The sequence below is a fragment of the Pristis pectinata genome, chromosome 31 (genome assembly GCF_009764475.1).
Source record: "Pristis pectinata isolate sPriPec2 chromosome 31, sPriPec2.1.pri, whole genome shotgun sequence".
NCBI lineage: Eukaryota > Metazoa > Chordata > Chondrichthyes > Rhinopristiformes > Pristidae > Pristis > Pristis pectinata.
The window spans coordinates 1859541-1872007 of NC_067435.1; the positions used below are offsets into that span (position 1 = coordinate 1859541).

At 47.1% G+C, this 12467-nt stretch overlaps 1 protein-coding gene across 1 annotated transcript in view; it reads left to right on the forward strand.

Moving 5' to 3' along the window:
• Positions 1-12467, forward strand: part of nfixb (nuclear factor I/Xb) — a 382198-nt gene that overhangs the window by 308946 nt on the left and 60785 nt on the right. Inside the window, 2 exon segments of the mRNA XM_052042052.1 lie at positions 9362-9488; positions 12190-12365. Of these exon segments, the coding sequence (XP_051898012.1) occupies positions 9362-9488; positions 12190-12365 (303 nt within the window).

Below are 12467 nucleotides of genomic sequence, written 5' to 3' on the forward strand. Positions count from 1 at the left end.
CCCATCTCCTTACCACCTTCCCTCTTCCATTTACCGCTCCAGAGCTTTTACAGAATAGATGCCCACTGGGTCTGGTTGCCTGAGCAGGATTGGAATTGGTCACTTGGGCTAAGTATGCAGATATAGTTACAGCTGGATATTGGACCTCCTCCAAAACTTGGTTGCATTGAAGAATGTTCAGCCGTTACTGCAATGTTCATGCTGGTTGAATGCAAATAACAAGGAGAATCTTTAACCCTGTTTCCGATCCATTGTGAAAGTATTCAGATGTTACTCTGCTTCTGGGAAGCTCACTTGGTATTTGATTTAATTTGTCACCACTCTACCTGAACGTGCATTGTAGGGTGACCTGGTTTCTCAGCTCATTCTGCCAGTGCCCTCTCAATGAACCATCAAGTTAGTCTCACTCTCCCCTGAGGCGGAAAAAAGCTGCTGTTCAGAGGGACCAGGGTGAGCCAGGACATGAAACACAGCAAGTTAAAGTGCAGATACAACGGGTAATTAGGAGGCAGATTGAACGCTGGCTTTCATTGCCACGGGGTTAGAGTATGAGAATCTTCTTGTAGTTGTACGGGATGCAGGTGAGATCACAGCTGGAGGAGAGTTTTGACTTTCTTGTTTAATGAAGGGTATCTTTGCATTGACAGAAAGTTAGAGAAGGTTCACTGGGTTCACTACTAGGAAGAAAGGGTTGTCCGTTGTCAACTGTGCTGGCTCCCAGCAGACCATTCTCATCAGTCCCATTCCCCCTCTAGTTCTGCAACACATACTTTGTCTTGTGCACACTCAACAAGGTTGGCCCAACACTTTTTATCTTATGTTTCCACCTAGCACCTACCAGCCTCTGTCTCAGCGCTCCCTCCTCCCCCTCCCCTACCTGACTCTATCTGACCATCGTTCCCCCTCCTCCCCAAAACAGGTTCCACCTATCACCTACCAACCTCTGTTTTACCTCTCTCTCTCACTTCTATACACTGTCTATCTACCCTCTACAATCTCAGTCCTGATGCAGGGTCTTGATCTGAAATGCTGACTATCCCTTTGCCTCCACAGATGCTGCCTGACCTGCTGAGTTGGGCTGCACTCATTGTTTTAAAGAGCAAGGAGTGATCTTACTGACAAATTCTGTGGGTGCATGACAGGGAATCAGAATCAGAATCAGGTTTATTATCACTGACGTATGTTGTGAAATGTGTTGTTTTGCGGCAGCAGTACAGTGCAAGACATAAAAATTACTGTAAGTTACAAAAATAAATAAATAGTGCAAAAGAGGAATAACGAGGTGGTTCATGGGTTCATGGACCGTTCAGAAATCTGGTGGCTGAGGGGAAGAAGCTGTTTCTGAATCATTGATTGTGGGTCTTCAGGCTCCTGTACCTCCTCCCCAGTGGTAGTAACGTGAAGAGGGCATGTCCCGGGTGGTGAAGGTACTGAGAGGATGTTTCTGCTTGTGGGGGAATCTGGAACTAGAGGGCATATTTTCAGATTAAGGGGGAACCCACTTGAGACAAAGGACTTCTTCTTTCAAAGGGATGTGAATGTGTTGGAATTGTCTACCCCAGAGTGTTGTGGGGGATGAGTCATTGAAAACATCCAAGGCAGACACTGACAGATTTTTGGTCTGTACTTGAGGGAAAAGTCATGGGAAACAGGCAGAGAGTGGATGAGGTCATTCATGGTGGAGCAGGCTCAAGGGTCCACGTGCCCCTATTTCTTGTCCATGTGCTTCTTCCCCCTTGTCCTGTGAATGTTACTAGGAATGTATTCAATTGGATTTTGAATGCTGTTATTAAATATGCTTCCACCTCTCTTTCAGGCCACCTGCTACTTAAATTAAATCCTTCTCATCTCTCCAGGGGAGAACCGATAATGGAGACCACTCATCTGTGTTGCTTTAATATTTAATACTCAGCAAGATCCATCCTCCTGCCCCTCACCAACTTTCACCCATGCACCACTTCCCTGACCCAAGTTGCCATCATCCATTCCTTTTCTCTGATGCAGAGACCTTATCAGATAGAAAGTCCATTGCCTGAGAGAGCGGACAATTCTATTTGACCGAAACCCACACTGTGGAGGTCTCAGTAACTGCGACCCACCAGCACACATCACTGTCTTTCCATACACATGCTCAAAACATATGTCCAGCATGCTCCATGTTGGTCATAGAGCCACAGAGCAATACAGCATAGATACAGGCCCTTCGGCCCAACCAGTCCATGCTGACCACGGTGCCCACCCAGTTAGTCCCAACTTCCTGCGTTCAGCCCATATCCCTTCAAGCCCCACCCCTCCATGTACCTATCCAAGTGCTTCTTACCTCAGTTGGTAAATTGGTTTATTATTGTCACACATACCGAGGCACAGTGAAAAACTTTGTTTTGCATGCCATCCATACGGATCATTTCATCACAACAGTGCATGGAGGTAGTACAAGGGTAAACAATAACAGAATGCAGAATAACATGTTACGGTTACAGAGAAAGTGCAGTGCAGGTAGACAAAAAGGTGAAAGGTCATAACAAGGTAGATTGTGAGGTCAAGAGTCCATCTTATCGTCTTAGTCTTATAACAGTGAGATAGAAGCTGTCCTTGGATTAGAGCAGTGGCCACTTATGGACTGTCTCCTGTTGTTTTGTTGCATTGGCTTTACGGAATCTGGGCATTGGTAGCAAGGCCAACACTTACTGCCCTCTCTAGCTGCCTTGGTAAGGTGATGGTGAGCTGCCTTCTGGAACTGCTGTGGTCCTTCTGGTGAATGTGTTCCAACATGACAGCAGGGAGGGAGTCCCAGGATTCTGACCCAGCTATAATGGACCTGTATTATATCTCCACGTCAGGTCGTGGACTTCCCAACAGCTTGCCTTCCCTGCTGTCCTAGGTGGTGGAGGTGGCAGATTTGGCAGGTGCTCTCGCCAATGTTCTTTGATGTTGTACTAACCTTTGCACCGCGCCCTCACAACATTAGTTTTGTCATATGTCACTCCATCTCCAGCTTGTGTGTCAAGGGAGAGAAGAACATTTGCCTGGCCCCCTCACAAGTCACGAAGCTGCCCATATTGAAATGGTACATGCTGGCCCTATAGTTAGTTCGTCAGCGTTACCAATGCTCCATCCATCTAACAACTGCTCAGAGTGAGAATGATTGAAAACAACAGCTCTTCCTGTGGTCGTGGAGTCAAAGAATCATACGGCACGGAAACAGGCCCTTTGACCCAACTCGTCCATGCCGACTGTGTTGCCCAGCGACCTAATCCCATCTGCCCGCGTTTGGCCCAGAGCCCTCTAAACCTCTCCTATCCATGGACTTATCTAGACGGCTTTTAATTGTTGCTAATGTGCCCACCTCAACCACTATTTCTGGCAGCTCATTCCAAATACGCACCACCCTTTGCGTGAAGAAGCTGCCCCTGATGTGCCTTTTAAATCTCTCACCTCTGATCTTAAACCTATGCCCTCTTCTTTTTAGCACCCCTGCCCCCCCGGGAAAAAGAACTATGTGCTTCATCCTGTCTATGTCCCTCGTGATCTTATACACCTCTATCAGGTCACCCCTCAATCTCCTACGTTCCAGGGAATAAAGTCCTCATCTACACAACCTCTCCTTGTAACCCAGGCCTCCAAATCCAGGCAACATCCTGGTAAATCTTTTCTGCACCTTTCTTGTTTAATGACATCTTTCCCATAACAGGGCGACCAAAACTGTGCACAGTGCTCCAAGTGTGGCCTCACCAATGTCTTGGATAACTGCACCATAGCTTCCCAACTCTGTGAATTGGTACAGCAGATCGGTGGCTCTGGAGGACAGTATTCTCAGCAGCGACAGATAAGGAAAGCCTTGAGTAGGATGAACAGTTTAAAGCTGAGGATTGAAAACTGTCTCCCAGCACAAAGCACATCGGAACAGGTTGAATTCAAACCCTTTGTTCTGCCCGACTAGAGGATACTCGTTGCTCAAAGGACACAAGAATCATAAAGAGATTCCAAGTTCCTTAGTGCCAATGCACATTAATATTAATAAAGCAATGTAAACACTGCCCCAACCTTTAGCTTCATACAGTTCGTCACCACTTAAGGATTTCAGTCTTTATATTATGCTAGCCTGCACAGAAATGCCTGCTAATCCTGCAGTTCCTCTCCACTGGGTGCTGTTGACAAGAAGTGGTGAATGGAATCTCATCCCATTGTATTAGTGCTGTTACCTAACAATGCATCCAGAGGGGTGTTTGACGGTAAATAAAAGGGAAAGGGGTCTCAGGTTGGACATTGATGTGGCAATATTTCATTCATTGACCAGGAGATGCTGTGCTTGTGCCAGATCTAGCCCAGCACAAACTCAGGAGAGCCGAGGGGTGGGAAATCTGTGGAAGTTCATACTGCTCAGTTGGACCAGTGAGAATCCCCTGGGGAAGCATGGAGGTAGCAATGGCTGGCTGAGCTACAGCAGAACCAGAAACCTACACCTCCAGGGAGATAGCTGAGCAAGACCAGGCATTAGCTCGATCAGGGTGAATCTGCTGCAATGTTCCACCAATATGTCAGCATCTCAGTCATCCCTTGGTGTGAATTATCTGCTCACATCTGTCCATTGGCACTGGAACCTGACATTTCCTGCCTTGTGCCATGGAGTTCACCGAGAGGCAAGACTTGAGGGAGCCCATGTGGCAGAGGCCTGGTGAATCTGCCCATTCCCAATGCCTACACTAACTTCAGGAGTTATTCCGTGGGAGTTGGTAGCTCATTGCTCTCCATAAATGGTGGAGAGTTGGGTGGATTCCAGGGGGTACATTCCAGGTACTTGCTTTACCTGCTGCTCCACACCACAAGCCGCAGGCGTGGATTAAATGTCACTTTCTTCAGAAGTGGCACATTTTTGGAGATTCTGGTCCTGCAGCATGACGTTGTAACATTAGAACACTTACTGACTACGACTCTGAAAGAGGCCATTTAGCCCATCAGGTCCATTTCGGCTCCCAGCAGAGCAATCCCATCAGTCCCATCCCCCCTTCTTTTATTTCCTCCTGTTCTGCAACAGATACTTCTCTTGTGTGTTCATCATCTCCCCTTTGGTGCTGATGCCACTTACCTGCACTAGGGGTTATTTACAGCGGTCAATTAACCTACCAGCACATCTTTGCATGTGGGAGGAAACCAGTGCACCCAGGGGAAACCCACACGGGCACAGGGAGAACGTGCAAACTCCCCACAGGCAACGCTGGAGGTCAGGATCAACCTCAAGTCCCTGGAGCTGTGGAGCAGTAGCCCTCGATGCTGTGTCCACCGTGATTCTCTCCCCACCGCCCCCACCCCACCCCCATCCTGGATCCATCCCGATGCCCAAAGTGTTGATAGTTCCTCATGGCTGATCCTGGAGAGATGGAGGGCCAGGCAAAGATGGGCGAGAGAAAGAACGAGAGACAGAGAGTCAAGGGAGGGACAGTGGACACAATCTAGACAAGGGCACAACAGGGAGAGGGAGAAGATTAAGAGGGTGAAGACCAAGAATACAGAAAAGTATGGAACATCCGTCCAGAAATTTATCATAATTAAAATACAGTTGGACAGGTACATGGATTGGAAAGGTTTAGAAGGTTATGGGCCAAAAGCTGGCAAATGGGACTAGCTTGGATGGGAATCTTGGTCGGCATGGACCAGTTGGGCTGAAGGGCCTGTTCCCCTGCTGTATGGCTCCATGACAATTGGGAATGTCTGGTACATTGTACGCCTCTGAAACTCAGACACGTGGACTGCAGTAAAGTCGAACCTTAGAGTATAGCACACCGTGTCACTACATAGTAATGTCAGTGCTACCAACAGCGACAAATTTGTTGATAATCCCACATTCCAGTTCAAAGTATTGTCTGTAAAACCCTCTCAGATGTCCTGCGGCTGAGAAAAGTGCAATATCAATGCAATTCTTACTTTTTGAATGATGCTAGTGGAGTCTTTTCCCATTTTGGCTGAGGAAGCCCATTAGTTGTGGTGCCGAGGTACAGTCTGCAGTGTCACTGACCTTGCCCTGTCCCCCTATTCTCCAACCAATATCAGCTCCATCACCGAGTCAGCCTATTCTTTCTCGTTGACGGTCTTCGTCCATGACTCAGTGCCAAAATCCACTTCCGTGAGCCCAGAACTGAGCTATTCAGCCAGTCTCCCAGCTGCCGTCCCAACCAAAGCCATGCTGCCCATTTCCCAGCCTGAACTAAATCCCAAACGCTCTTCATTTCTGGACTCCTTGATGAACTTTGTGGTGTATCTGCTTGTGGCTTGGAATTAAGGTACTCAATCTTGCTTTCACAACAAACTCCAAACATTCAATCATAGGATGTTTTCATCACTGACATGGCAATTACTGCTATCTCTGGAGGCAACGTCGAGTCAGTATGATGGTCAGTCTTGAGTCACATTGCAGATCATCATGGCAGATGTCCTTCCCCATAAAGTGACAGTCCTGTGTGCCGTAGATAGCATTCTGAGTTCTTCCAGCAGACTGTTTGTTGCTCCAGATTCCAGCATCTGCAGTCTCTTGTGTCCCTTACTGACACTGGATTTTACTTAATTACCTAAATTTAAACTCCCCAGCTGCCAATATGGAACATAGAACATAGAACAGTACAGCACAGGAACAGGCCCTTTGGCCCACAATGTCTGTGCCGGACATGATGCCGAATTAAACAAAATCTTTTCTGCCTGCACATGATCTATATCTGTCCGTTCTCTGCATATTCATGAGTCCACCTAACAGCCTCTTAAACGCCTCTATCGTATCTGCTTCCACCACCACCTCTGGCAGCGCATTACAGGCACCCATCACCTTCTGTGTGTAAAAAAAACTTGCCCCACACATCTCCTTTAAACTTTCCCCCTCTCACCTTAAATACATGTCCTCAAGTACTTGACGTTTGTACGCTGGGAGAAAGATTCTGACTGTCTAACATATGCCTTCCCAATTGTTTGCTAAACTTGCTCGTTAACTTTGAGTGTTTTGTATGCAAGGACACCCAGATCCTCTGAACAACAGCTCCTTTCAGTCGCTCAACATTTAATAGATACTTTGCCTTTCTATTTTTTCCATTCGGAAAAATTTTAAATTCCCATTAAAAAAAACACTCCATTGTTCTACTTTTCCCCGAGTGTTTTTTAAATGGGGAGAAACTGACAGTGTTGTGTTCAGAAGGAATTGGTGTCCTTGTATACAAATTACCTGAAAGTTAACATTCAAGCTTCAGGAAGACAAATAGTATGTTGGCATTATTGCAAGGCGATTTGAATTGAGATGTTTTGCTAAAATTCTAGAGTGCCCTGGTGGGAATGCATTTGGAAAATTGTTTACAGGTCCAGTGTTCCAGTCTGGTTAAACTGGAAAGAGCACAGAGGAGATTTACGAGGATGCTGCCAGGACTTGAGGGCCTGAGTTATAGGGAGAGGTCGGCCAGGGTGGGTCTTTATTCCTTGGAACGTAGGAGAATGAGGAGTGACCTTATATAATGTTTAAAATTATGAGGGGCACAGATGAGGTGGACGGTAACAGTCTTTTCCTCAGGGTAGGGGAGTCCAAAACTAGGGGCATGGGTTTAGGGTGAGAGGGGAAAGATTTAGAAGGGACCTGAGGGGCAACTTTTTCACACAAGAGGTGGTGAGTATATGGAACGAGCTGCCAGAGGAAGTGGGTGAGGCAGGTACAATAGTATCATTTAAGAAGCACTTGGATAGGTACATGGAGGGGTGGGGCTTGGAGGGATATGGGTCCAACGAAGGAACTTGGGATCGGTTGGGTGGGCACCATGGTTGGCATGGACTGGTTGGGCTGAAGGGCCTGCATCCATGCTGTATTGCTCCGTGACTCTATGACTGGTCTCCCTACCTAAGGAACCACATACTCGCAATGGAAGAAATGTAGTGAATGTTCAGTGGATTAATACATGGTTTGGGAGGTTTTTCATATGGGGAGAGATTCAACAGACTGAGCCTGGACTGTCTTGAGTTTAGAAGAATGAGAGGTGATTATCTTGAAGTGTACAAAACTGTTAAGAGACAACAGGGTAAATGCAGGGAGGATGTTTCCCGTGAATGGGGTGTCTAGAACCAAGGATCACAGTCTCGAAATAAGTGGTCTACTACTCAGGACTGAGCTGAGGAGAAATTTCTTCACCCAGAAGATGATGAACCTTTGGAATTCTCTGCCCTAGAGGATCGTAGAGGGTCAGTCACTGAGTGTGTTCGAGACAGAAATTGATAGAGTTTTGAATATTAAGAGAATTATGGGATATGGGGTTAATGCAGGAAAGTGGTACAGAGATAAAAGACCTCAATGAATGACAAAGCAGAAGTGAGGCACCAAATGGCTGGTCCTGCTTCAGTTTCTTTTACAAGTACACCTGACCAACCAAAATGGCCAGTTCCTGTGGATGATGGATAACTAAGTGAGGGTATAAAGAGTAAGAGATAAAGCATGGGAGATAGAGCTAAAATAGTTCTAATATTCCAGTGAAATAGTAGACCATGCTAGAGAGGCTAAATGATCTCCACTTTCCATCGTTACTTTGTGAAGTTTGGACTCTGCATTGTTGTAAGATGGGTTTATTGACTAGCTGGCCAAATTACTAAGTAGCGGTAGTTCACTGATTAGACCAAAGAAATCCTATTAATGCCAACCAAATGCCACCAGTTCTGATGGCTGCTGTGTTCTGGACAATCTCACCCTCATTTGCTGAACTTGTTCTCCGGATGACTGCTGTGAATCGTCCATACTTGGAGTACAAAGAATATTGTGTGCAGTTCTGGTTGCCCAGCTATAGGAAGGAGGTCAATAGGCTGGAAAGGGTGCAGAAGAGATTCTCGAGGATGTTACCAGGACTGGGTTATAAGGAGAGACTGGATCAGCTGGGACTGTTTTCCCTGGATTGCAGGAGGCTGAGGGGTGACCTGATAGAGATATATAAAATCATGTTGGGTATAGATAAGGTGGAAGGTCACAGTCTTTTCCCAGGGTAGGACAGTCTAAACCTCGGGGCACAGGTTTAAGGTGAGAGGGAAAAGATTTAAAAGGGACTTGAGGGGCAACTTTTTCACACAGAGGGTGGTGGGTATGTGGAACGAGCTGCCAGAGGGAGCTGTAGAGGCAGGTACAATTACAATGTTTAAAGGATGTTTAGACAGATACATGGATTAAAAAAAAGGTTCAGATGGATATGGGCCAAACGCAGGTAAATGGGACAAGCTTAGGTAGACACCTCAGTTGGCATGGATGAGTTGGGCCGAAGGGCCTGTTTCTGTGCTGTGTGAGTGTGGATGGATGAGGGTGGATTGAAACTGAAAGGGGCTTTGAGTCTGACATGCTGATCATTTGTTCCCAGGAATGACATCACCTACTTCTTTAAAGAAGTCAACAAAACATGAGTTTGGCAGTGGGACGCCTTCACAAACTGTCTCCTCGCGAATGGCGTTCACACATCACCCCCTGCCCGTGATTGCAGGGACTAGGCCAGGTGAGCAAACCCTGGGTGTCGCGAAGACCTTTGACTGAGCCTTTGGTTTGATCTGAAGCACACGTTGCTGGCTCACTATGCTGTGATCTCCCAACATACCCTTCCACCAGCAAGGCACAGTGTGTGCCATCTACTAAATGCACCATGGGCTGCTCTGACAGCACCTCCCAAAGCTGCCGCCTCAACCACCAAGGACGAGGGCAGCAGGCAGATGAGAACACCACCACTTGCAGGTTCCCCTACAAGTCGAACATCCATCCTGACTTGGAGATTAACACCAGTCCTTCCCAGTCTCTGGGTCTAAATCCTGGAACTCCCACCCTAATAGCATTAAGGGAGCACCTTCACCAGAAGGACTGCCGCAGTTCCAGAAGGCAGCTCACTTTCTCAAGGACAATAAGGCCTGGGCAATAAATGCTGGACTAAATAGTGATAGCAGACCCTGAAAATGAACTTAAACAAATGTTGATGCTGGTGCCTGGTTGTTTGCCAGTTAGACCAAACCTATCCCATTAATACCAATCTTATGCTATCAGCTCCAGTCACTGTGGTCTACCGGTTTTCTCAGTAGACTGACACCACAATATCACGAGAGGTCAATTAAACCTGGCAATAGCTCTGAGCCACCTCCTGGTACCCAATGGTGGCATTGGGATAAGTATAGAATGGCACTGGGATAAGGCAGGGTCCTCGCCATCTCAGGTACTTAGATGATACGTTGTTCAGTGGAGCCAAAGTAAACACTTGATATGCAGAACTTTATTGAAAGATTAAGGTTTATCCAGGGAAGTTTTGCCTGGGGACCAGTAACTTGCAGGTTCACTGATCTCACTTCTCCTACTGTGGTGAGGTGTTGGTGCTTTCCGGGGAACAGGAGGAAGAGGTGTTACTGTTTCCTGGAGTCTGGCTCCAAACGACAATCCCAGGCATGTGGAGAACCTCCATAAATCCCCCCACCCTCTGAATTACCCCACTGACAGCAGAGACACAAAAAGGAAGGGTAAATTTCCAAAGGAAGGCTGGAGCACCATGTAATTGCATCGACCCTAGGTGAATCCGGTGTAAATACACCAGACCGATGGCCATAGCCAATCTCTGCCAATTTCGGAAACTCTGGTTACGTTATCTACAAGGTAAACCATATCAGGGTACAACGTGAGTGAAGTCACCGCGACTTTCCTTTCTTTAGACAGAGGGGTTGCCCAACTCGCACAACAATCTGCTGGAGGAACTCAGCGGGTTGAGCAGCATCTGTGGGGGGAGTTGTCGATGCTTCAGGTGGAAACTCCACATCCAGTCCTGATGCAGGGTTTCGACCCGAAACATCACCAATTCCTTTCCCCCCACAGATGCTGCTCGACCCACTGAGTTCCTCCAGCTGATTGTTTGTTACCCCAGATTCCAGCATCTGCTGTCTCCTGGGCCTCACACACGTGATGCTGACTCCCATTTTAGAAGTGATATGGATGTCCATTGGTGGACAGAACAGCCTTTATATAGCTTCATGTTTGTACCATCCATGGTTAAGCCATCGAACTACTATTCAATCAGGGTGGGGACCCCTCTGTGACTTCTCACACTATTTTGTGATCATGAACAGATAATGTGTGATTTCCTGTCATATTCTAATGTGCTCATATCCACAGAGATGCTCTGTTCCTTACCCACTTCTTGTCCTTGAAACAACATATACGGTTGCCACCACCTCTACTGACACCACCTTATAACCCTTCGATTCTTGGGCAGAGAAACAGCCTCTCCACTTCCTCCCAGGCACAAGGAAGGGCCTGACCTCTGTTTAGTGCCTCCTCATAGCAGCTGCCCAATCTATACAGTGCCCAACAGGAATACGCACAGATCAGACGGCAGTGTCAATGGACAGCCCCAGTAACAAAAGATTTACCTTGTACGACATCAACTAACACCCTAATGATGATGTAATTAGGGTCTGGTTGTTACAACATGCAACTAAACATTTACGCCTCCAATGAGCACAGTCTTCTGCTCTCCAATGTTATGTAAGGCTCCTTATCTGCTCATAATTCCATGTGAACATTGGAAAAAAGAAACAGGAACAATTCAGCTATCCTACTGAGGCTTGAGGATGGTCAGAGAAATGTCCCTGAAACAGCAAGGGAAAAAGTGCATGGGAAAACCCTTACCTACCTCTCAGCTGTTCCCAGCCATGCTCTGTGCTCACCAAGTCATTGCCAAAGTCAAAGTCAAGTTTATTGTCACACACACAAGTACATGTGTGCACAGGTGCAATGAAAAACTTGCAGCAACATCACAGGCACAGAGCAGCATTCACAACAAAAAAACATAAATTGAACCAGAGCTGGACTGTGAATTTTCCCCACTGTATCGGTCTGGCGTTAGCCAGCATGCTGGGGTAACACACTGTGTCAGTGCTGACAGAAGGTTGTCCCAAACCGCCTCAGCGAGTTTGCCTGGTTCCACTGAGGTTGACAGACACCTGCCCGTCTGAGCTGAACAAATTGGTGGTGTTATGCAAACGGATTTGTAGAACATGATTGGATAACGGGGAAGAGGCAAGATGTCCCATCGGCCTTTTCTGAAGCCAAAGTTGAAAGAGTGGGATTCTAACTGGTTCTTTTTCATTTTCCAGAACTGTGCATGTTGTGTGATGCCACGCCCGAGGTTCTGACTTCTACCTTTTCTTTCTGACATGTGACCACAGGAAGCCCTCGAGCTCCAGCCTCTGCGATCCACTTCCCATCATCCTCCATCATCCAGCAGCCAAGCCCTTACTTTGCCCACCCAACCATCCGCTACCACCATCATACCAGCCAAGACCCCCTGAAAGAGTTTGTCCAGCTGATCTGCTCCGACAGTTCCAGCCAGGCCACAGGACAGGTGGGGTACCTAAATGTAAGGCTCCAGCTTTTACTCTGCTGCTTTCTACACCTGTTTTGTGGGATGCTTCCGGAAGATAGTAACTGAGCTCTCGAACCGGCA